Source organism: Bison bison, unplaced genomic scaffold (assembly GCF_000754665.1).
Source record: "Bison bison bison isolate TAMUID 2011002044 unplaced genomic scaffold, Bison_UMD1.0 scf7180017864098, whole genome shotgun sequence".
Classification (NCBI taxonomy): Eukaryota; Metazoa; Chordata; class Mammalia; order Artiodactyla; family Bovidae; genus Bison; species Bison bison.
The window spans coordinates 5,568,656-5,595,504 of record NW_011494670.1 but is presented as its reverse complement, the minus strand read 5'-3'; the positions used below and the strand labels follow the sequence as shown (position 1 = coordinate 5,595,504).

The window sequence follows — 26,849 nt, the reverse complement described above, 5'->3', positions numbered from 1 at the left end:
CTCTGCATATAAGTTAAATAAACAGGGTGACAATATACAGCCTTGACGAACTCCTTTTCCTATTTGGAACCAGTCTACTGTTCCATGTCCAGTTCTAACTGTTGCTTCCTGACCTGCATACAGATTTCTCAAGAGGCAGATCAGGTGTTCTGGTATTCCTATCTCTTTCAGAATTTTCCACAGTTTATTGGGATCCACACAGTCAAAGGCTTTGGCATAGTCAATAAAGCAGAAATAGATGTTTTTCTGGAACTCTCTTGCTTTTTCTATGATCCAGCAGATGTTGGCAATTTGATCTCTGGTTCCTCTGCCTTTTCTAAAACCAGCTTGAACATCAGGAAGTTATATTTGTATGTTAATCACTAATGGTTAAAAACGTGTTCATGTCCTACTTCCATAACTGTCCATGAATGGAGTTGGGGCTAGAGGTTGCTCTCACAAAAGATGTTCCTCTAGAAAGAAAGCAGAGAGTGGAGAAAGGAGAGTGAGCATGTGTATTTCCTCACATATCTCACAACTACTTCAGTATCAAACTGAATCAAGTAATCAAGGTCAGAATTGGTAGTCTCAGGAATTGTGTTGAGGAGATTGACCTTCAGGTCTCTGGTTATTAATTCCCACAGGAAGAAGCAAAGTTATGTAATGCTTGACTAACCCTCTGAAAGTCAATATTATAGACACACGATTTTAATGAAAAGTATTTGGGTAGATTTTTAACCTTATAAATAAAAGATGCAATTTTTGTATTTGCTGTAAATCTGATCTGTTTCTATAGAAAATTGGGCCCTTGTATTTAAAAATCCAATCAGCAGAAAAAGAAATGGCGAGGTAACGATTTTGTGTCATTTGTCAGATCTGCATTTACTTTTGTCACAGTTGATGCTAAGAATCTCAGAAGTATTCTTGTCTCTGAGTCTGTCCTCACGTCACTGTCTGCTACTGTGTTTTCTGAAACTTTATGCATCCTTACAGTAAAATGGAAATATTAATCATCAGCTTTTTGGAATGGAGAGAGAAGGAGAAGGAAAAGATAGGGAGAAATAGCAAATGAAATCTGAATTTGAACAGAAGTAATTACATAGAAATGTATTACTAAAATTTTTCAAAACAGATTATAGCTGATCAGCTAAAATGAAATTTATGATGCAATAAACAACCTTTACCAGCAGAACTCAAATTATAGGGCCTGGGTTGGCAATAAGGTTAAAAGTTGTTTAATCCAGTCACCCACCCCCACCATGCATGAATCCCCTTTACCTCACCCACCCCTGCCCCAGGCATTGTGTATATGTATCTGTTCAGTCATATCAGTCATGTCCGCCTCTTTGAAACCCCATGAACTATCTATCACCCACCAGGCTCCTCTGTCCATGGGATTTCCCAGGCAAGAATACTGAAGTGGGTTGCCATTTCCTCCTCTACGGGATCTTCCTGACCCAGGGATCAGACCCACATCCCCTGCATTGGCAGGCAGGTTCTTTACCACTGAGCCACTTGGGAAGTCCCAGGCAAGTGGAAGCCATTTTATGCCTAAACAGGGTAAAATTTTTCTCATGAAAGAAAAATTGCTACTTCTTGAGGCAGCTATGAATCTTTGCACAACTGTATTAGAAAATACATTTTTATATTAATGTCAAATCTATTTCTCATGTGTTCTTTTATTCATTCATTCATCGATGCCAGGCGCAGAATGTTACAGGACCGATAAATCAGACGAGGTCCACCCTCTCTGGGAATTTACAGTTTAGTAGGGCTAACACCATGCTTATTTAACTTATATTGTCACCCTGCTTATTTAACTTATATGCAGAGTACATCATGAGAAATGCTGGGCTGGAACAAGCACAAGCTGGAATCAAGATTGCCAGGAGAAATATCAATAACCTCAGATATGCAGATGCCACCACCCTTATGGCAGAAAGTGAAGAACTAAAGAGCCTCTTGATGAAAGTGAAAGAGGAGAGTGAAAAAGTTGGCTTAAAGCTCAACATTCAGAAAACTAAGATCATGGCATCCAGTCCCATCACTTCCTGGCAAATAGATGGGGAAACAGTGGAAACAGCGGCTGACTTTATTTCTAGGGACTCTGAAATCACTGCAGATGGTGATTGCAGCCAGGAAATTAAAAGATGCTTACTCCTTGGAAGGAAAGTTATGACCAACCTGGATAGCATATTGAAAAGCAGAGACATTACTTTGCCAACAAAGATCCATCTAGTCAAGGCTATGGTTTTTCTAGTGGTCATGTATGGATGTGAGAGTTGGACTATAAAGAAAGCTGAGCGCTGAAGAATTGGTGCTTTTGAACTGTGGTGTTGGAGAAGACTCTTGAGAGTCTCTTGGACTGCAAGGAGATCCATCCAGTCCATCCTAAAGGAGATCAGTCCTGGGTGTTCATTGGAAGGACTGATGTTAAAGCTGAAACTCCCGTACTTTGGCCACCTGATGTGAAGAGCTGACTCTTTTGAAAAGACCCTGATGCTGGAAAAGACTGAGGGCAGAAGGAGAAGGGGACGACAGAGGATGAAATGGCTGGATGGCATCACCAGCTCGATGGACATGGGTTTGGGTGGATTCTGGGAGTTGGTGATGGACAGGGAGGCCTGGCGTGCTGCAGTTCATGGGGTCGCAAAGAGTGGGACACGACTGAGTGACTGAACTGAACTGATTATGAAATACATAAACCCATCATCCAACCCTAACAATTATCAACTCCTCAGCAAACTGGTTTTATCCATACTTCCACCTACTCCCCCACAACTGGAACGTGAAGGAAATTCCAGATACTTTATATCTGCATATATTTTAACATGTATTCTTAAAGAACTCTGTTTAAAAACATGACCACAATACAAATATGACATCTAAAAATTGTCAATACTTTTTTAATAGCATAAAAATATCCTGTCTCATGTTTACATTTTGAATTTTCTGTTATATTTCATAGTCCTCTATCCTATCCTCATATTTCTCTTTATTGTTCCCTCTCTCTCTCTCTCTTTTTTTTTTGCAATTTATTTGTAGGCAGAATTGGTTGTCTTACTGTTTTCACAGTTTAAATTTTTCTGACTGCATTACTGTGTGTAGTTTAACAGATTCTTTCATTCTGTTTATTTTATTTCTCTGTAAATTGGTAGAATCTAGCAGCTTGACCAAATTCAGGTGTGTTCTTTTGTGGCTGTTTTATCAAGATACTTCGTAGGTTGAAGAGTGTTCTATCAGGAGCCATAAATTGTTCTCTTTTAATAATATTAACAATTAGTGATCAAAACTCATATCCCTTAAGAGTCCCAAAATCTTGCATTCTAATTAAATCAATTTTCATTGCTTATTAACTAATACTTCTATAAAGAAGAACTTCTTTTATCAACCATTTGATTACCCATGTTTGTTGGGACCTTACTATTGACAGCAGCAACAGTAGAATTCTATACCACTAAAAAAATTGTGTTGGCTAAAAGCTTTATGTGAGAGGAATTGGAGAGAAAATATCAAAAAACATTATAGACATTTTTACTTTATTTTTATTGCATAAATATATGTTTAAAATTGTTACTTTGTGCCAGTTCCCAGAAAATAGCAGTATGGTTCAGGAGTTCAAAGCATTGACTTCTGTTTTTTAAAAAATATCACAGTCTTAGATTTTATCCATTACACTGCTTTCACTTGATAATTGAAATTATCACCATTGACAGCACTTAACACTTCTTTTTCTATCTGACTGCACTTGTATTGTTATCATGATAATGATATTTTTAACATCTACAAGGAAATTTCTTGCTAAAACATCTCAGAAGATCTCACCTATATTGCAAATAAAATATGAAAAAGCCAGCCCTTCTTTTGTCTAGAATTAAATACACTTTGAGTCTTACAGTTTGATTTTTCCCTGCCATATAAGAAGCAAAGCTTCAACACTCTTCATTATTCTGCGTGTGTGTGCTTTAGAAAAAAGAATAAGTTGTATCTAATGACTGAATTTAAGACAGCGAAATCAGAATTAAACAATTTAACATAAGTTGTGTTAACAACAAAGAATCTTTAGACTTTTGAGACCATTAAGTCACGGTGCTTTGTGTATGTCTAAGAAAACTAAGATTGTGGCATCCGGTCCCATCACTTCATGGCAAATAGATGGGGAAACAGTGGCTGACTTTGGTTTTTGGGCCTCCAAAACCACTGCAGATGGTGATTGCAGCCACAAAATTAAAAGGCACTTACTCCTTAGAAGGAAAGTTATGACCAACCAGGACAGCATATTAAAAAGCAGAGACATTACTTTGTCAACAAAGGTCCATCTAGTCAAGGCTATGGTTTTTCCAGTAGTCATGTATGGATGTGAGAGTTGGACTATAAAGAAAGCTGAGTGCTGAAGAATTGATGCTTTTGAACTGTGGTGTTGGAGAAGACTCTTGAGAGTCCCTTGGACTGCAAGGAGATCCAACCAGTCCATTCTAAAGGAGATCAGTCCTGGGTGTTCATTGGAAGGACTGATGTTGAAGCTGAAACTCTAATACTTTGGCCACTTGATGTGAAGAGCTGACTCATTTGAAAAGGCTCTGATGCTGGGAAAGATTGAAGGCAGGAGGAGAAGGGGACGACAGAGGATGAGATTGTTAGATGGCATCACCAACTCAATGGAGATGAGTTTGAGTAAGCTCCGGGAGTTGGTGATGGACAGGGAGGTCTGGCGTGCTGTGGTTCATGGGGTCACAAAGAGTCGGACACAAATGAGTGACTGAACTGAACTGAAGTGAAGATAAAGAGAATCCTGGTAGAAAGAAAAATTATGCTAACCTAGGTGTTGGGGTGGTAGGCTGCAGTCCATGGGGTCGCTAAGAGTCAGACACGACTGAGCAACTTCACTTTCACTTTTCACTTTCATGCATTGGAGAAGGAAATGGAAACCCACTCCAGTGTTCTTGCCTGGAGAATCACAGGGATGGGGGAGCCTGGTGGGCTGCCGTCTATGGGGTCCCACAGAGTCAGACATGACTGAAGTGACTTAGCAGCAGTAGCAGCAGGTATTGAGGAGACTTAGGTAGCTGACTAAGCTTTTACCCGTGATAACACAGAATGTTTTTTGAATATATTTATATTATTATGCCTAATTTTGATTTCCATTCTTTATAAACAACAGGAAAAATTAGTGCATATATAGAAAAGCTATGAATGTGACTAAATAAAAATATAACCAAAAAAATGAAAGTTAAATTGTTTCTTTATAAGGAAGAACTCAGTAGAAACGTAACTTTCCTTAAGTTTGTTTTTGAAGATGTCCTCATAAGGCTTCCCTCCATCTTCCTGCACATATGGTGTGGTTCTGAACTGGGAGGAGTCACGAAGCCTAGGGGACCTTAGAGTGTGGCTTGGAATCCTTGAATCCCTGGCTACTGATGATTGTCGAAGACGGCGTTATGTCTTGTACATATATGTGCTACATTTTTTCAAATATAGCGATGTAGTTGTGAGTAGTAAGACATAAAATCACATAAAAGTATGATTTAATTCATGATTTATTTATTTATTTTGTCATCATGTATTTTCTCAAGTCAGGATGGTGGTGGTTCTAAAATCATTTTTTTCAGCTTAAGGAGATCTTCGTGGGAAGCAGCTAATATGGAATGAAAGGAAATGATGCTCCATTGTCAGGTGAAGTCATGACGTTACTGCAAAGTTGGACCAACTCTGCAGATTCCTGGAGTTTTGCTATGGAGCCTACTGTACCATCGACTGTACTGTACTGGGAGATGGACCCAACCACCTCAACCACATCCAGGAGCCAAGAGAAAGAAGGGCACTGGAAACACCTTTACCACTGCTGAAGACATCTCGCTTTATTTTACTTCAATTCAAATCAAATCCTTTGGGAAGTGATCACATAGGGCCTCTCTCATCTCACATACACCACACACTTTCTAAGCCATCATGGCAGTTCTTCCTGATAAGTGGTAATTGGCCTCGAGATTTTATGGGCATCCCTACCAGCTGATCAGAGTTGGTATGTTACTTGAAACCAGTTTCCTATCCCTAACCCAGAGATGTTATCAAGACCATAAATGATAAATGATCACACAAGGGATCAGCTTAACAAGGGTCTCATATCTGGCTTGGCTAAGAATTATAAAGATAAGGACAAACAGGACAGTATTCACCAGAGGAGAAAGTGTGATCTACAGTCCTCCAAGAATGGATGTGTAATTTCTATTTGAGATCTTTAATGTTCAGTTCAGTCACTCAGTCATGTCCGACTCTTGCAACCCCATGAACTGCAGTACCCCAGGCTTCCCTGTCCGTCGTGGACTCCAGGAGCTTACCCAAACTCATGTCTGTTGAGTTGGTGATGCCATCCAACCATCTCATCCTCTGTCGTTCCCTTCTCCTCCCGCCTTTAATCAGCATCAGGATCTTTTCCAGTGACTCAGTTCTTTGCATCAGGTGGCCAAAGTATTGGAGTTTCAGCTTCAGCATCACTCCCCAGGTTGGTAGGTGCCCAATATGCTACTGGAGAAGAGTGGAGAAATAACTCCAGAAAGAATGAAGAGACAGAGCCAAAGCAAAAACAACACCCAGTTGTGGATGGGACTGGTTTTGCAAGTAAAGTCTGATGCTGTAAAGAGCAATATTTCATAGGAACCTGGAATGTTAGGTCCATGAATCAAGGCAAATTGAAAGTGGTCAAACAGGAGATGGCAAGAGTTTACCTGGAGTTTACCCAAACTCATGTCCATTGAGTCAGTGATGCCATCCAACCATTTCCTTCTCTGTCATCCCCTTCTCCTCCTGCCCTCAATCTTTCCCAGCATCAGGGCCTTTTCAAATGAGTCAGCTCTTCGCATCAGGTGGCCAAAGTATTGGAGTTTCAGCTTCAACATGAGTCCTTCCAATGAACACCCAGGACTTACCTCCTTTAGGATGGACTGGTTGGATCTCCTTGGAATCCAAGGGGCTCTCAAGAGTCTTCTCCAACACCCCAGTTCAAAAGCATCAATTCTTCGGCGCTCAGCTTTCTTTATAGTCCAACTCTCACATCCCTATATGACTACTGGAAAAACCATTGCCTTGACTAGACTGGGACCTGACTGTGCTCAGATCATGAAATCTTTAAAAGTAGAACATAAATATCTATTTAGATGCAGAACTACCTGAAGGCAGGGACCTCGTTTAAATACCATTGCCATCTTCAGATTTTCTTGGTGCTTTATTTTCATAAACTGTTTTAGGTTTTATTATTTGATTGGAAACATCCAATGTTGCTTTGGTAGTTTATTACTGAATTTTATTACTTTTTCACTTGGTCAATTGACTCCCTGGATATCATTGTACATTCTATGAATACATATGAAACGGACCTCTAAGAGGCTATTAGATTTCTTCCCCCTTTAAGAGGCAAAATCTATGTGAACTGCTCTTTTAGTTACTGGTTTTTGACAATTTTTTAGTAAGTTATTGCAGTAGTTTCCATTATTTTTTCCTGAAAAATTAATCAGATTAATTTAAACTTCGGGAATCTTCTGAATACAATACTCCATACCTAGCTAGCAGTAAATTAGGTTTTCACAGCTTGTCTCAGATACTTATTCTAGAAATAAGTAATTTAATTCTCTATGTGCATTAAACCCTGATTATTCCATTAGTTTAACAAGCTTGTTGATTATTCAAACAAAAGTCTCAAAATATATACTCCTCTACTTCCTGTTCACAAAAGTAAAATGGATTTTAAAATCAGAATACCTTGAGGATGTTAATATAATTATGAAATTAACAATTTTGGGGTTATCTACAAAGCATTCTCCATGAGTGTTAGTCACTCAGTCCTGTTCGACTCTTTGTGACCCCATGGACTGTAGCTTGCCAGGTTCCCCTGTCCATGGGATTTTCCAGGCAGAAATGCTGGGGTGGGTTGCCATTCTCTACTCCAAGGGATCTTCCTGACCCATGGATCAAACCTAGGTCTCCTACATTGCAGGCAGATTCTTTATCGCCTGAACCACAAGGGAAATAGCATTCTCTATAGGTGGGGGGAGGGAAATATTTGAGACACAATATTTTGTTCTTAATTGACTTCTGGATCAAAGAGAAATTTTAAAAAACTTCTTTAATACACATTAACAAAATATGGTTTATTAAAACCTTTTGAGCTTCCCTGGTGGCTCAGATGATAAAGAATCTACCTGCAATCTCAGCTTCAATCCCTGGCTTAGAAAGGCCCCCTGGAGAAGGGAATGGCAACCCACTCCAGTATTCTTGCCTGGAGAATTCCATGGACAGAGGCATCTGGTGGGCTACAGGCTATGGGTCACAAAGAGTTGGACATGACCTAACAACTCATACTTTCACTTTCATATTTCAAGGCCTACCTAATTTAATGAATTCTATTAATCATTTTACTCTTTCTTGCCAGACTAGGATAGACAATAATTTTTTTCCAGGTTTCTTGAGTATCATTGACAAAAAATTACATATGCTTAAAGTGAACAACACAGCTATTCACTACACATATACATTGTGAAATATTTACCACAGTCAAGTTAATTAAAACATCTTATCATCTCACTCAGTTACCATGTTGCTTATGTAGGTGTGAGAATGCTTCAGATTTACTCTCTTAGCACATTCAAGTATACAATACAGTATTATTTACTATAGTCACCATGCTGTACATTAGATCCTTATGAGCTTATAAATGAAAGTTTGTACCCTTTGACTGACATCTCCCCATTATCTCTGGCCCACAGTTGCCAGCAACCATGATTCTACTTTCTGTTTTTATGAATTCAACTTTATTAGTAGTATTATTGGATTCCACATGTAAATCATATTATATGTTTCTCTGTCTGGCTTATTTCACTTAGTATAATTCCCTAGAGTTTCATTCTTATAACAGATGGAGAATTCAACTCTTTTATGGCTAAATAATATTCTACTCTATCCTCCTTCTCTCTCACATACATACACATCCAGGCATACTTTCTTCAACCTTTCATCCATCATTAGACACTTAGGTCGCTTCCATATTTCCATATCTTGCCGGTACTGACTGATGTTGCAGTGAAGATGGGAGTGCAGATATCTCTTCAACATACTGTTATCATTTTCTTCAGATATATACCCAGAAGTGGTTTTCTGGATCATATAATAGCTACATTTTTTAATTTTTGAGGAATCTCCACACTGTTTTCAATAATGGTTGTACCAGTTTACATTCCTACCAAAAGTGTACAAGGATTCCTTTTTCTCCACATCCTCAAGAACACTATCACTTCTCTTTTTGACAATAGCCATCCTAATAGGTGTGACGTCATAAGGTACTGTGATTTTGATTTGCTTTCCCTGATTATTAGTGATGTTAAGCACCTTTTCACGTACCTGTTGGCCATTTGTGTGTCTTTTTCTTGGAAAACTGTCTATTTGGGTCTTCAGACCATTTTTCAATAAGAGGGTTGTTTTGTTTTTTTTTTTTGCTATTCCATTATTTGAGTTATTTATATATTTTAGACTTTAATACCTTATCATATAAATTATTTGCATATATTTTCTCCCTTTCTGTATGTTGCTTTTTCATTTTTTTTTTGGGAGTGTTTCCTTTGCTATACAAAAGCTTTGTAGTTTGATATACGCCCTCTTGTTTATTTTTTGTTCCACTATGCTTTTAGTGTTATATCAAAAACGACGACAACAAAATTCATTGCCCAGACCAATGTTAAAGAGCTTTTTGTATATTTTCTTCTAGGAACTTTATGGTTTCAGGTCTTACCTTTAAATCATCAATTCATTTTGGGTTAATGTTTATGAGTGGTGTGAAATAGGGTCCAGCTTCATTCTTTTGTCTGTACATCCAATTTTCCCACCATTTATTAAACAGACTGAATGTGTATGTGTTCGTCGCTCAGTTGTGTCTGACTCTTTGTGACCGCATGGACTGTAGCCCGCCAGGCTCCTTTGTCCATGAGATTCTCCAGGCAGGAATACTGGAGTGGGTTGCCATTCCCTTCTCTATTTATTGAGGATTTTAGCATCTATGTTCACCAGTGGTTCTAGACTGTATTTTTCTTTCCTTATAAAGCCCTTATCTGGTTTTGGAATCAGAGTAATGTGGACCTCATAAAAAGAGTTTGGAAATTTTCTTTCTTTAAAGAAGAAAAAATTGGGGGGAATATATTTTTGGAAAAGATTTATAGGCATTATTATTTTTATTATTATTATTATGTTTGGTAAAACTCACCACTGATGCCATCTGGTCCTGGGTTTTTCTTTGTTGGGAGATTTTTAATGACTGATTCAGTATCTTTACTCACTCTTGGTCTGTTCATATTTTCTATTTCCTCATGATTCAGTCTTGGTAGGTTGTATGTTTCTAGGAATTTACCCATTTCTTCTATGTTATATAATTTCTTGGAATATAATTTTTCATTGTAGTGTCTTAAGATCCTTTGTATTTCTGTGGTATCCACAGTAATGTCTCATTTTTAATTTCTGATCTTATTTATTTGAGTTTTCACTGTTATTCTTATCTAGTCTAATTAAGTGCTAATCTCTTAGTCATGTCCAACCCTTTGGACCCCATGGGTTGTAGCCTGCCAGGCTCCCCTGTACATGTGATTGTCTAGGCAAGAATACTGGAGTGGGTTACCATTTCCTTCTCCAGGGGATCTTCCTGACCAGGAATCAAACCCAGATCTCCTGCATTGCAGGCAGATTCTTTACCATCTGAGCCACCAGGGAAATCCAAGTCTTGTTAAGGGTTTTACAATTTTGTTTATCTTTTCAAAAATGAGGCTCTTAGTTTGATTAATCTTTTCTATTGTTTTTTCTGTTCTCTATTTCATTTATTTCTTCTCTGATCTTTGCCATTTCTTTCCTTCTGCTAACTTGGGACTTAGTTCTTCTTTTTCTAGTTCATTGAGGTATTTAATATAATGTTATTGGTTATATCATTCTTGTTTATTTCTTAATGGAAGTGTTTATCACTATGTGTGGATTTATTCCTGGGCTTTCTGTCCTGTTCCATTGATCTATATTTCTGTTTTGGGGCCAGTACCATACTGGTTTGATGAATATAGCTTTGTAGTGTAGCCTGAAGTCAGGGAGTCTGATTCCTCCAGTTCTGTTCTTTTTTTCCTCAAGATTCTTTCTGCTATCCAGGCTCTTTTGCATTTCCATAAATAGTTTAAAATTACTTGTTCTAGTTCTGTGAAAAATGCCATTGGTAATTTGATAGGGATTGCATTGAATCTACAAATCACCTTGGGTAGAATGGTTATTTTAACAATGTTTATTCTTCCAGTCCAAGAACACAGTATATCTTTCCATTTGTTTGTGTCGTTTTTGGTTTCTTTCATCAGTGTCTTATAGTTTCCAGGGTATAGGTCTTTTGCCTCTTTGGTAGATTTATTCCTATGTATTTCATTCTTTTTGATGCAGTAGTAAATGGGATTGTTTTGTTAGTTTTACTTCAATATATTTAAAATTGCCCTTTTGATTTCTTCTCTGAGTCATTGGTTTTTCAGTAGTCTGATGTTTAACTTCCACATATTTGTGAATTTTCCAGCTTTCTTCCACTTGTTGATTTTAGTGTTATACCATTATGGTCAGAAAAGATACTTGATACAATTCAGTCCTTGTAAATTTGTTAAGACTTGTTTTGTGACCTAATATATGATCTGTCTTGGAAAATATTCCAGGTGCATTTAAGAAGAATGTGAATTTTATTGCTTTTGGATGAAATATTATATTTTCTAATTTGGGTCCATTTTATATTTAATGTATTTAATGTCCATTTTTCCTTATAATTTTCTCTCTGGATGGTCTTTCCATTGTTAAAAGAAGGGTATTGCAGTCCCCTGCTATTATTGCTTTGCTCTCTATTTCTACCTTTACGTCTGTTAATATTTGCTTAATATATTTAGGTGCTCTGACAGTGAGTGTATGTATTTACATGATGTTAATAGCCTCTTGGTGAATCAGCTTCTTTATCATTAAATAATAATCTTCTTTTCTCCTCCAACATACTTAAAGTATGTTTTGGATATAGCTACCCACTCTCTTGATTTTCATTTACATGGTATGTTTTTTTCCATCCTTTCACTTTGAACCTATGTATATCCTTAAAACTGATGTGAGTGTTTTATAGACAGCATATAGTTGGGTCTTGGTATTTATCTATTCAGTCACTTTACATCTTTTGGTTAGAGAATGTAATCCATTTATATTTAAGATAATTATTGATAAAGACTTACTATTGCCATCTTATCAGTTGTTTTCTGGCTTTTTTGTAGTTTGTTTCTTTTCGCTTGGTCTCTTCCTTTGTGATATGATAATTTCCTGTAGTGCTATGCTCTGACTCCTTTCTCTTTCTCTTTTGTACATCTGCTATAGATTTCTGCTTTGTGGTTATGAAACTATAAGTATAAAACATGTTATACTTATAACAGTCTGTTTTAAGTTTACAACAACTTAACTTCAGTCACATAGAAAAACCTTCTTACTCCCTCCCCCTACAAGCATTTTATGTTCTCTACTTTGCCAACAAAGGTCCGTCTAGTCAAAGCTATGGTTTTTCCAGTAGTCATGTATGGATGTGAGAATTGAGCTATAAAGAAAGCCGAGTGCCGAAGAATTGATGCCTTGGAACTATGGTGTTGGAGAAGACTTTTGAGAGTCCCTTGGACTGCAAGGAAATCCAACCAGTCCATCCTAAAGGAGATCAGTCCTGGGTGTTCATTGGAAGGACTCATGTTGAAGCTGAAACTTTAATACTTTGGCCACCTGATGTGAAGAGCTGACTCATTTGAAAAGACCCTGATGCTGGGAAAGATTGAAGGCAGGAGGAGAAGGGGACGACAGAGGATGAGATGGTTGGATGGCATCACTGACTCAACAGACATGAGTTTGAGTAAGCTTTGGGAGTTGGTGATAGATAGGGAAGCCTGGCATGCTGCAGTCCAGGGTGTCACAAGGAGTTGGACATGACTGAGTGACTGAACTGACTTACTGATTTCACAGGTTACGTATTTTAATATTGTGTTCATTTAGAAATTATTGTAGCTATGGTTGTTTTTTGAACTTTGTCTTTTAACCTTCATATTAATATTAGAGTTAAGTGACTTACGTACAATCATTACAGAATTAGAATATTATGAATTTGACTGTATACTTACCCTTACCAGTGAGCTTTGTATTTTCAAATTTTTAAGTTACTAGTTTCCTTTCATTTCAGCTTGAAGAATTTCCTATAGCATTTCTTGTAAGGCAGATCTAGTAATGAACCTCCTCAATTTTGTTTGTTTTGGAAATACTTTATCTCTACCTCATTTCTGAAAGACAGCTTCAATATTGGTAATGTATTCTTGGTTGGCAGGTTATTGTTTCTCCTTTTGCTGCTTTGATTATATCATACCACTCTCTCCTCATCTATAAGGTTTCTGCTTAAAATCCACTGATGGTTTATTTTTTGTATGGGAGAAAAATTTTTCCCCCTCAGGATAGTTGTATAAATCTCTGTAGACTGAGTAACACATGAAAAAAATTTTTTGTGTGTGGTATGTTTCCTCCCATGGCCATTTCTTTAGCCAACTTACCTTGCTGAAGCATCTACATAATCTTCAGGGTTCATTCAATGGAAATTTGTTTTATTAACACATTAGAAATTGTGCACATTGGCATAGCTTCTGTCTGATGGGGAAAAAAGTCAAGATTGCATTGGCCATTAGGGAAAACCATTTCTGATTCCCAGATTGAATATAGCTGGTTGTTTCTTTTGTCCTGATACTGACTTCAAATGGCATATCTTCTGTCAGTCCTGGTCATTAGATGTTGGGCTACTGAATGTTCTCGTGCCTTTGATAGCCAGTAATTCTTTAGAATTATTCAGTATTATAAGTAAATATTAAGCTCTGCGTGTCAGCTAGTGAAAACAAGATCCTAAACACATCCATTATCTTTAAGAATTTCACTTTTTAGAGGGAAAATAGGCATAAAGTGAACTGAAATATAATGTTCAGTTATAAGTGTTGTATAATAATAAGCATTGTAAGAGTGATATGATCACAAAGCAGGTATCACCCACCCTCAAGAGGCATGTGCTTGTGTTTCTAACATCCTAGTAGTTTTCCAGCTCTTAAGATGTTTATATCGGGCTTAACAGTTGATACTTGTTTTATAAGTTTGCTGGGTTGGGTTAGCTGTGATTAGTTAATATTTTCAGGGAAAGACATTATTTCACTTTGATTTTATCCTAAAGAACACATTAAAGAGCTATTTTGTTAGAATGGCAGCAAAACTTTTTGTGGATTTATTAGGTACAGGGTGCAGTACCTAATAAACACAGTTCCTTTTTTGAGAAGGTGAGGTGTTCTTGGGGAAGTAACATTTAAAGAAAGAACAAATACGATACAGCAGCAACATAAGTTTCTGCACAGCACTATATTTTTTAATGCACCTTAATATTTATTATTAGTGATGACCATGTAAGGCAAGTTAGAGTAGACACTCATTTTATGGATAAGAAACTTTACTAGCTTCCCACAATTACACAATAAGTGTGTGGTAGAGACAGCACTCAAAGTTAATCTATAGCTCTGTGTGCCTTAACATAGCAAAAATTGAGTAGTTCTTGTGGAAATCAGAGAACAAGATCTCACGAGTCCTGTCCAGACACCAAAGATTAAATCAGGTTCTGGTGTACAGTGAAAGGGTAAAGTCTGGGCTGGGCCAAAACCACACGCTGAGCAAAAAGCAGAAAACTGAAAGTCTGAGTTGAGAAAGGCCAAGGAAGCAGAATACAAAGGGACATTTAGACAAGAACTAGTAGAGATTTTGTGAAGAGACAAGGTAGGAGACCAGGGAATTTTCGGGGCAGTTGTCAACCCATCCAACTGCAAAGCACCTTTTCAAGACCGAGTCCCTTCCCTGCTGGTCTTAAAGGCACATAACATTCTGAACCTAAATCTTAACAGGCATAGGAAAGTGTAAAGGTATTTATTGGTTTTTGCTTGGATTACTTGGTCATATATTAAGGTTGATACAAGGCTGGCCCTATTTTATATATTTTATTTCTAAGGTATATATTTTAGAACCTTACTTTTTGAACCTTATACTTTGATGAAATGTTCTGTGTCTTCCACATTTTAAGTACTTAGTAGCTACATGTGGCCAGTTGATTACCATGTTGGACAGAATGTTAAATTTGGATTCTTATTCAAAAAAGTATTTTTAAAGTAATAAATGCACATGTAAAAATACTCAAGTGTTCAGAAAGTAAAAAATGAAAATTCAAAGTACCTTTCCCTGCCTTCCTCTCTCTCTCTATCCTTTTCCAAGTGGTATCCACTATTAAAACTTTCTTTTGTATCCTTTTAGGAAAAGAAAAGCATGGTTATCAGCATTTTATATGTATACTCTTTTTTTACATTATAAAAGTTGATTATACTAGATTTGCTGTTTTACATTCTTTTAAAAAATTATTAAAACTCTGTCTTGGAGGTGTTGACACAATAATATATTTAGCTCTAACTTTTTAATTTAAAGGTTGCCTAGTGTCCCCTTGTTTGAAAATGGGATTTATCAGTTCCCTAAGAATCCACCTGCCAATGCAGGAGCCATGAGCTCGATCCCTGGTCAAAAAGATCCCTGGAGAAGGAAATGGCAACCCACTGCAGTATTCTTCCCTGGGAAATCCCATGGACAGAGAAGCCTGGCGGGCTACATAAAAGAGTTGGGCACAACTTAGTGACTAAACAACAGTTCTAGGCTTTTACTTTGTTTCCAGGGGGTTTTTGTTTTGTTTTCCTATTCATACAGTGCTCTCATATATACGGCTATTGTGCTGTTAAGTTTTGTAGGGAAGATTCCTAACAGTTCTATTGCTGGATCAATGTATAAGAACACAGCCTCTTAAGGAGGATGCCTGAAAGACCTCCATGACAAGTGCTGTTTCTAAACAAGGAAGCAGTTTAGAATCTGGGGCAAGGGTAGGGCATAAACAATAGAGCCTGAAAGAAAAGGGAGCCAGAGATAAAATAGAAACTGGCTGTGAAACAAGATGATAAATATTTGTACCACTAGTCTTAAGGGTGACTTTTTAATCAGCACAGTCCCTCCTAGGAGTATTTAAGAAAAAAGTTTTAAATGTCAGTGTATTTTATTATAACAATAAAAGTATAGATATATTTTTATAACTATAATTGTGGTTTTATTATAAATACAATGCGTATCTATTGTATATAGTTTGGAAAAATGCAAGAAAGTGTAAAGTAGAAAACCAATTTCATCCATACTCAAGGAAAACCAGTGTTAAACCGTAATCACTTGTTTCTATATGTTATTAGTTTTTACATATTTGAAATCATATTATATGTACATGTGTTTATATCCAAATTTCCCTTTACTTACCATCTTGATCTTATTGGTTTTACTTTCTTTCATTATTTTCTTCCTGCTTTTTTTTTTTAATTTCTTTTTTCCTAGGTAATAGAAATCTAACATTATTTTGGAATGAATTTGGATACCCAGATAATAAGGACATGGAAAAATCTTCAGATTCTGTTCAGTATCAAAGAAGACAAGCCATGGCCATCCCATGCATGATTCAGTGTGGTGAGTGTTAAATTCCATTCAAGTTAGCAAACTTTTCAGATCAGATCAGATCAGTCGCTCAGTCGTGTCCGACTCTTTGCGACCCCATGAATTGCAGCACACCAGGCCTCCCTGTCCATCACCAACTCCCGGAGTTCACTCAGACTCATGTCCATCGAGTCAGTGATGCCATCCAGCCATCTCATCCTCTGTTGTCCCCTTCTCCTCCTGCCCCCAATCCCTCCCAGCATCAGAGTCTTTTCCAATGAGTCAACTCTTCGCATGAGGTGGCCAAAGTACTGGAGTTTCAGCTTTAGCATCATTCCCTCCAAAGAAATCCCAGGGCTGATCTCCTTCAGAACGGACTGGTTGGATCTCCTTGCAGTCCAAGGGACTCTCAAGAGTCTTCTCCAACACCACAGTTCAAAAGCATCAATTCTTCAGCGCTCAGCCTTCTTCACAGTCCAACTCTCACATCCATACATGACCACTGGAAAAACCATAGCCTTGACTAGACGAACCTTTGTTGGCAAAGTAATGTCTCTGCTTTTGAATATGCTATCTAGGTTTTAGTAAGAGCCTAATATTGCAAGCCTAATATTATCACTGTGTTAAAAAAGAAATAAGGAAGACAAAGATGAAGTAAGACAGAGTTCTTGCTTTCTAAGAGATTAGGGTCTAGGAGAAAGGTTAAGATGAGTATGAAAGTAATTGTAATAGAGGTGAAAATAATGTAAATGATGTCAAAGAGACCCACAGTTCTTTGAGGTTTCAAAGAAGGAAGAGAGAAAATTGAAGCAAGGCTTCATGACAAGGTAGCCTTTGCCTTGGTCTTTCAAGTCAGTTTTTGAAAGCAGAGGTATAGTTGGAAATATGTGTTAATATATAGTGTGCCATTCAGCTAATATTATTGTGGTGAATAATAGAAACAGTCATTTTCCTATTTTTAATACTTAACACTGTGTTAAATTAATAGTAGATACTTAGCAGTTGACTACTAAGTGAATCAATAATGAGTAAATAATAATAGATAAAATTATTAGATTGTGTAAACATGTTCAGTAGCCTTGAATGCCAGGATAAGGAGTTTCAATTTTAATAAGCAATGGAGAAGCATTGGAAGTTTTTCAAAAGGAGAGAATTATCACTGAAGCATTGAACGCTTATTATGGGTCTTCACTGTCTGTAGGGAATCTGCCATCCAGTGGGAGAAGCAGTCAAGCAAACAAAAAAAAAATCACACTGTAGTTCCTTACACAGGGCCAAGGGAACCCCTTGGACATGAATTTGAGCAAGGTGTGGGAAAAGGAAGGACAAGGGAGCCTGGCATGCTGCAATTCATGGGATCTCAAAGAGTCGGACATGAGTTAGTGACAGAAGAACAGCAAGGGAACACCTCCCCAACCTTGAGCCTGGTGTGTTCCAAACAGGACCTGACTGGATAGATGTCACTTGTAGTAAGGTTGCTCTGGCAGCTCAGTGCAAGATGATTTGGAGAAGGCCTAAAGCAAAGGTTAGGGTCATACCTCTGCAGACAAGACTTCTGGTACAATCCAGGATCCAGGTGAGGAATTACACAGATCTGAATAAAGATATGGCAGTGAGATTTAAGAGGAACACACACTACAGGCACTTAGAAGGTATAATTGAGAAAATTGATGACTGTATGCAACAACCTATTGGATGATAATATCACTGGTTAAAAATGACTGTGTGTATTTGATATGTGCAACTTATTGCCAGAATCCAATCTCTAGTACCTGAAAGCTATGTGAAATTGGGCAAATTTCTTAACTTCTCTAAGCTTCGATTTTCTTTTTTATAAATTGAAGTTAGTATTTGTAGTTACATTATGCAGTTTTGTGAAAATACAATTAATTAACACATGTGAATTTTATTCAGTGCTTAGGATAGTGTATTATGGTTCTCCTGAGAAAGAGAAGCAACAGGATAGATAGATTTATGGATGGATGGATGGATGGATGGATAGATAGATGTTAATCATAGGGAATTGGCTCAGATGTTTGAGGAGGCTGACAAGTCCCACGATCTTAGTCAGCAAGGTAAAAACCTGGGGGAGCCATTGTTTTAATTCCAGAGCTTTAAGGCCTGAGAACCAGGAGGCCTGATAACATAGTTCCAATCTAAATATTGACAGATTTGATACCCAAGAAGAGCTGATGCTTTGTTCTAGTTTGGAGACAGGAAAAACTGATGTCTTGGTTCAAGACAGAAAGAACTGTCTCTTATTTGCAAGAGGGTCAACTTTTTCCCCCCTATTCAGGCCTTCAACTGATTTGTTGAGGCCCATCATATTAGGAAAGATAATTTGCTTTATTCATTCTACCAACTCAAATGTTAATCTAATCCAAAGCACAGACACAGTCAGAATAATGTTTGACCAAATATCCAGGTACCCAGTGGCCCTGTCAAATTGACACATAAAATTAACCATCACAAATGGCTACTAATGTTGTCTTTTTAATCATTATTATTATATCTTATAAGCCTCAAGAACCCCTTTTGGTAGGTAGTGAAATTCATATTCTTAACCACTGTGCAGACTGCCTCCATTTTAGATAAACAGAGAGAAAGAAGTATTTACCCAGGAGCTACTAACAAAGGGTGTAGAGGGGATTCAGGATTCAAGTGAGGAGTAGCCTGAAGAGAGTGGAGTGCCTGAAAACGAGGAGAGACTGAAAGGGGGAAAGAGACAAAGAAGTCAAGAACTGTAGACTGGAGAGCAGAGTAAGAGCTATAAGAAATGCAGAACAAGGAACTGTGTAAATGGTAGAATTTGATTTTCCTTCTTATCTTAGTCATGTGGTTGGAGATGGACGGTGGTATTGGCAGATAAATAGTGGGTCAGAAAAAATGGGAGAGTCAGTCTTGATGCCTTCCTGTGGTTTAAGAAAAGGTGAAGAGGGACCTATTACTTCATATTCTTTTGGCTGGAACCAGCAGAAACCAACTGGAAAAAACTTAAGCAATGATGGCAATAATAATAATAATGGCAGCAATGATAATAACTTATTGATGGTGTTCTAGGTAGCTCAGAATCCTGGACTATTTGTGCCATCAAATATAATGGTATATGGTCAAAAATTCACTTGTCTTTGGACTGAAAGATAGCTTCATACTTTCGGTATATGCAGCCTGACATCTTACTATGGTAGATTCACCTCTGATTGTGGTCTTTCTTGTATGTGGTTTTTGTTTTGATGATTTTAGATCTTTGCCTTAAGTGGAGAGTCTTGCCTCCTTCTACTAATTATCAGGAAAAAGAATTCTTTGACATCTGGATTTGTGCTAATAACCCTAATCTCTCGGAAAACAGGTAGTTTTTGATAGTTTTCTAAAATTCTTTATCCATTTTTAATTCCTATAATTTATATGTATGAAGCTGAAAAATGTCATCCCTTAGCAGCTGTCATCCCTTCTAACTCTTTCTAGCCTATTGCCACTTCTGGAAGGATATTTCATTAGTGCTCTTTTCCATCAAGTTAAAAGACACTTGGGTGTAAGTTTTTGTTAATGTTGGGTGTGCAGCTCTGCACTTCCACTGATGGAAAACCTTACCTCCGTGTTTAAGAGTTCTGCCTTCCAGTTCATTTTCACGCAATGTACAATCTTATAGTGCATGAGTCTTATCTAGATACTTAAGTGTTAGACCATGTGCTTTTTCTGTTTAAGTCATATATTGATTTCATTGCTTTGTGCTTTTGGAGGAAGAACTTCAGACTAAAACAGGAAAAAGGTCAATTAAATATTGATGGATGTCAACATTATTGCACACCCTTTTTGACTTACTTCTTTTCCTTGTGGGCTAAAGAGTTAATATGCCCCTTTAACAGAGGCACCCTTAAGTGAAGCATCACTTTTCCATGGAGTTTATTCTAAGTTCTTTGACCTGGATGAGTGGATCGATATTGCTAATATAGACATTAGGGTAATAATTCGTGTTTATTTTTATCCAGCCCTGAAAAAAAAGAGTAACTGAAAAAAAAAAATAAGAAGGAATAAAACATTTAGAAACTGCTACTAAAACCTCTTCAACCTGGAGTCTTCAAGTTAATCATATTTAGAGATTAATGAAAAATGTCATAGGTGATGGGGCTCTTAGATTTCACATGGCCCAAGGGGTTTTTCAGTCTCCCTTTCTTGGATTGCAGCAGAACCTTTTTTTTTTTTTTAATCCCCAAATAAAATTTGTCTCTGACCTCAGGTATATAAAACAGATAAAAACAGAACTGTCCTGACTGAATTGGAGGCTGAGAATCTTGGGGCCAGAGGTATCTACTTCTCATTTCTGTCTCCTGCTCTCTGTAAAAAGCCTACAGCCCCAGGGAGCATGATTATAAAACACTGATCTAGACTCACTTCTTCATTTAAGAGAAGTGAAAATTGAAGCCCAAACAGGGGTTGAGAAGACTATTTATGAAGCTGCTGGCCTTGATCTTCTGACTGCCAACCTGATTCTAGTCCTAACCTGTAACTTGACTATCTCCCAAATAGGAACACAGTAGTGGCTCAGTTTCGATATTAAGAATAGTCTGATGGATAGTGTCTTAATTATTACTGTCATTATTTTCACCCATTTGTTGTTTAAAATAAGTTGTTTTTTTTTGTTGTTTTTGTTTTGTTTTTTAAATTTCTCTGTGGAAAGACTTGTGCTTGGAAATGTAAATAAAATTGGTGCCATCCCTCAACTGTCGAAAAAAAAAAAAAAGGTGATAATATTGATCACTTTCTTTGAGCTCAAAACTTTCATGCAGTGTGGGATAGTGTTTAAAGTTCAGACTCTGGGGCCAGACTACCTAGGTTTGACTCATGGCTCCTTTAGCCTGTGAAGCCTTGGACAAATGATAAAACCTCTCTATAACTCATCTTCCCATCACATAGAATAGAGTGCAATAATAGTACCCTCTGCACCTTTTCTAGGTCCAGCTGAATCCCTTTTTAAGGACAGTCTTAAGTCCCTGGTCACTGGGGGGCCCTTAGTAATAAGCCATGAGGATTTAGATTCCTCTGGTAGCTCAGATGGTAAAGAATCTGCCTGCAGTGCAAGAGACCTGGGTTGGAAAGATCCCCTGGAGAAGGAAATGGCAACGCACTCCAGTATTCTTGCCTGGAGAATTCCATGGAAAGAGGAGCCTGGCAGGCTACAGTCCACAGGATCGCAAAGAGTCGGACACAACTGAGTAACTAACACTTTCACTTTTTTTCCCATTATATTTTAGCCATATATCTATGACTTCTCACTCCAGCCTTAGGCCATCTCAGATCCACAGAACTGGGGATCTGACCTCTATAGATTCCCTTTTCTCCAGCTAATCATTATCCTTGAATTGACATGCTTGTCCCTTCTCCTTGAAAAGTGGTGATGCCATCACTGAGTGTTATAAAATTAGTTTCAAAGCCATACTAATTCTGTCTCTTTTATACATCAAAACACTGCCATTTCTGATGACAGGCAAGATAAATTTGCCATGTTCACAGAAAACGGATGGCCCTTAAAAGCCTGAAATGCAAAAAGTCCTATATTTATAATTTCTTAAGTCCTTGATTCTTTAAATATACTGACATAATTTTGACCATCTGCATTTCATTTCCACTGAAAAGATGAAGACAAAAACAATGCTTAAAGTGAGAGCAAGAGATTTAGAAATGGGAGCTATGGAGAAAAACTCTTGATTATAAGGGCAGTTACTTGAAAGTTGATACTTCCTTTAAGGGAGATTATCAACAGCAATGCAGATGAAGATTCCCATGGGAAGAGAAGTTGATCTGATGACCTCATTCAGTTCTCTGATTCAGTATGTTTAAATGGACCATGCATACTTTGAGACTATGCTGTGAAATAGCAAAACTCTGATATATATGCACTGTTAGACGTGGATAAAATGTGTGTTAAAATGATGAGAAAGGAAGTATAGTTATTTATTAGGCAATACTGGATGAGTGAAAGGATAGCAATACGGGGTGAAAAGTGGCATCATATGTATTTACAGAAAATGCAGTTTATTGTCACCAGTTAATTGTCACCTGCCAATTGTCAGCAGGGTTAAAGCCAATGAACAGCATTTGAATGAACAAAGTTTGTGTAACCAGAACTGGGACAGGAAATACAATAATATCTCCCTCTTACATTGAAGTTACATGTTATGTCATTTCATTACAATAACCACGTACTGCTAAGTCGCTTCAGTCATGTCCGACTCTGTGCGACCCCATAGACGGCAGCCCACCAGGCTCCTCTGTCCCTGGGATTCTCCAGGCAAGAACACTGGAGTGGGTTGCCATTTCCTTCTCCAATGCATGAAAGTGAAAAGTGAAAGTGAAGTTGCTCAGTTGTGTCTAATTCTTCGCGACCCCTTGGACTGCAGCCTACCAGGCTCCTCCATCCATGGGATTTTCCAGGCAAGAGTACTGGAGTGGGGTGCCATCGCCTTCTCCGAATAACCACGTGAGCTTTCTCCAAATCTCAGAGGAGAAAACAGTGAAGCTAAGGGGGGTTCAGTGACCTGTCCACCATTCCTCCCTAAGCCTGAAACTTGAATCCAAGCACTTTGATTCAAAACCTGTGCTCTTTCTGCCTTACTACTCTCCCCACTCTGTAGGGATCTTTAGCTCAGGAAGCCAAATCCAGACAAATATTTTGTGGTGGTAAAACATACCCTTTTACAAATGATAGTGTTCTGCGTTAGTGACTCAGGCAGCTTAAAATGGAGTCATTCTTTCCCAAGACACCTTTTTGTTTTGTTTTGTTTTCCACCTTAAGCACAGAGGGAGGCTACACATTTTGGTCACAGTACCCAAGAAATAAATATCAGTGTGCTTCCATTACATTCATTCTGTGTATTTGTATATATTAGAACAGGGATCACCAGCAGAGTAAAAATGATGCCTATCATTTGACTAGACCCAAAAGTGAGTTTTGGAAAGGATATTTAAAAATATTTAAAATATGGCTTATATTGCATATTAAGATTTAATTTGTTTATAAAAATCTTTGAGGACAATCAAACAGATTGCATTTTAATAAATTAATTGAGGTTTTTCTTTTCTAAATAAAAACTTAATGTTACCACAAGGTTCCTTTCTCAAATGAAATATAAACCTGTGTGGGTACTATCCCACAGATGTCTTCAGATGAACACTGCATGTGGTTATATATATATAGGTTTTATATATATAGGTAGGTGTCCCTCTGATTTATCTACCACTTTTCTTTGAAAATAACAATAAAAACAAATACCATATGTGGGTGGAATTAAGTGTTTTTCACAGCAGTACTTGAATTTGATTGTAGTCCTCACTCTTCTCTATTGGTGGGGGCAAGAAAAATATATGGTGAACCCTGGGAAATAGAGAAATGTAGTGAGAGTGAGATGCTTAGCTTTCCCTGCACTGTTTCAGATTGAAGAAGCCCTTGTCTCTATTCTCAACCTCCTCCTCCCTTTCCGAGCTTAGCACCCATGTATTTTATGACACGCACTTCCCCCTCTTTTTGGTACCTACCAGGGGTAGAAAAACTCTTGTGTAAGGCTCTGAGAATCAACTTCAGCATTTTGTACCCCCTTCCCACATTGCATGTCCTCAGCTATGCCCTGGATTGAGGCCATGTCCAATGGGAATGGAACTTCTTGTCCCTGCCAGGCCTCCATACCAAAGTGAAATAAGATGGCATCTCAATTTTTCAGCAGTTTGGCTAGCTCAGCGCCCCAGAACATAGCCATGAAATCAGAAGTAGGGTGGAAAAAAGGCCTCAAACCTTCCCATGCATATGTCTCAAAAATCATTAGTATTCTTTTCAACCATAAAGACAGAAGCCCTCAGGCACAGCCTGTTTATTGCAATTTATAGACAATTCTGCTTGATTATGTAATGCATGTATTAACCCACTGGTGACTGGAGACAGCCCATCAGTAAGGCTAGGAAGCTGAGAGTTCTCTAGCAGCTGGTGTGCCTCCAGCAGCAGGGAGAGGAAGATGGGGTGCTGGGCTGCTCGATGGGGCTCCACCATGTGGCTCCATAACCCCTGAGGTGATCACAAGGTGCTGCCTCCCATCATAGTAGTCACTGGTCTTCACAGTGAGTCTCAATCCTCAAACAAAGGATCTATGTGCTTCCGAAGCAGAATTATTTGGTGTGTTTTTACAGAGACATATTGGAGAAGGAAATGACAACCCACTCCACTATTCTTGAGAATTCCATGGACAGAGGAGCCTGGAGGGCTACAGTCTATGGGGTTGCAAAGAGTTGGACACGACTGAGTGACTAAACCACCACCACAGATTTCTATCCCAGATATTTTGGGAAAAGAATAATGCATGGTAGTAATGAATTAAGCTTCAGTTATCTAAAAAATATTTTTGCAAAAGTTCTCATTTGGTGATAACTCAGGATAAATGAAACGTTAGTAAATAATGAATATTCTCCCTTTCTTGTAAATCCATAGTACCCTTCACATTTTCCATTAAGTTCTTTTCCAAGAAAAGTGGAAACTTAATGTATTACCTAAATTCTCAGTATAATGCTGTATTTGAGCAATGCTGTATTTGAGTTTTGGGTGTAAGCCAGAGACAATTCCTGTTGAAATAAATAATCTTTTGCAGACAGTAAATAGTTTTATATTTCTTCCTGATGTTCTCTCTTGTACTTGGTTGTAAAAAGTTGTCATCGGACAGAACATCTACCTTCCATACCCCTGGGCACTATGAGCACAGTATCACAGTCAAAGAATGAGAAAGACAGGCAGCTTCGAGAATCAGTCCAGAGGTACCAAAATCAGCTGGTAGAACCACGTCAACAGGTGAGCTGTTAGTAATTCTTTCCAAAAGCTACCCAGATTCTTGAGCATGAGTACAGATTTCGTGCATACAGACTAACTAAAGTGGTTTACCCAAATAAATGTGTAGCCTCTTTTTTTCTTCTTTTTTTGTCACCTCCTTTTCATTTTGGATCTAAGGACTGTTCTAGAGGTGATCACAGGTACTCCAGGGATCCAGAAAGGGAAAGGACTTCTTCAAATAATGCTATATTTTTATATGTGATAATAAAAGTCCAACTCCACAATAGTGTGTGAGAAATAAGGGAATATATTTCCACTCTAGGGTGTGAGTACAGCCTTGTAGAGGTCAGCCGGTATGTCAAAGGTCACACAGTCAAGTTTGGGACTCAGATGTATATGACTACAAAGATTATGCTCTTTTTATCTCATTAGGCTTCTTCCCTGAGGGTAGATGTTTTGAGGTAAAGAGTTATTCTTTTAAAAAATACTAGCCTATAAATACAGGAACTTAACGTCTTATTTAATTGTTAAGAAAATTCAATAAATAAAACAGTATCAGTAAATATAGATAACCATGACAATTGCAAGTGAAAGAAAAAGTGGTGTGCAGAATTACGGTTTTAATCTCTTAACTAATAAAGTAATTGCATCCCTTTCTGTAGATTTAGCACCCAAGTTCAGCATTTTTTAATTGTGTTGCCTGTCAAGTTCCTCAAATAGAAATTGAGGAGGTCAGCAGCATATGTCCAAATGTGTTGACTCCTGTGTGGATGTCAGGAAATAAAATGCTCGTTTGAGTAGAAAATTCCCTTCCTGAATTGGGAGTTAAGACACTCGGGCTTACTACCTGATTATTATGTGTGTTCCTGGGTTCATGGAAAATAAACCTTCTTTTCTACCCCAGCTTCATCTTCTTACCTCTCTACCTTTGCTGAGGATCTGCTGTGCAGGTCAGCCACCACCTGGGGTCATAGACAACAAACACTGACTCTCCCCTTTTAGCCTGAAGTCTCAGAGTTTCTTTGGGGAAGAGAGTGAAAGTCATTTGGAAACATATTCACCTAACCAGTCTTCAATCTTCAAAGTTGCTCAACATTTTACATGTCCTAGAGTGTCTGCTTTTGAGTTTTGTAACAGGTCAGACATAAAGATATCATCACTGGTTGTTATTTTAATCAGATCAGATCAGATCAGTTGCTCAGTCGTGTCCGACTCTTTGCGACCCCATGAATCACAGCACCCCGGGCCTCCCTGTCCATCACCATCTCCCGGAGTTCACTGAGACTCATGTCCATCGAGTCAGTGATGCCATCCAGCCATCTCATCCTCTGTCGTCCCCTTCTCCTCTTGCCCCCAATCCCTCCCAGCATCAGAGTCTTTTCCAATGAGTCAACTCTTCGCATGAGGTGGCCAAAGTACTGGAGTTTCAGCTTTAGCATCATTCCCTCCAAAGAAATCCCAGGGCTGATCTCCTTCAGAA

The 26,849-nt window shown here is 38.0% G+C and overlaps 1 protein-coding gene across 1 annotated transcript in view; it reads left to right on the top strand.

Annotated features, from left to right (window-relative positions):
- The window catches only part of MORC1 (MORC family CW-type zinc finger 1), a 164,378-nt gene that overhangs the window by 72,807 nt on the left and 64,722 nt on the right, over nt 1-26,849 (top strand). Inside the window, exons 15-17 of the mRNA XM_010838592.1 lie at nt 16,468-16,596; nt 19,807-19,912; nt 25,252-25,390. Of these exons, the coding sequence (XP_010836894.1) occupies nt 16,468-16,596; nt 19,807-19,912; nt 25,252-25,390 (374 nt within the window). The remainder of the gene's footprint in view (nt 1-16,467; nt 16,597-19,806; nt 19,913-25,251; nt 25,391-26,849) is intronic.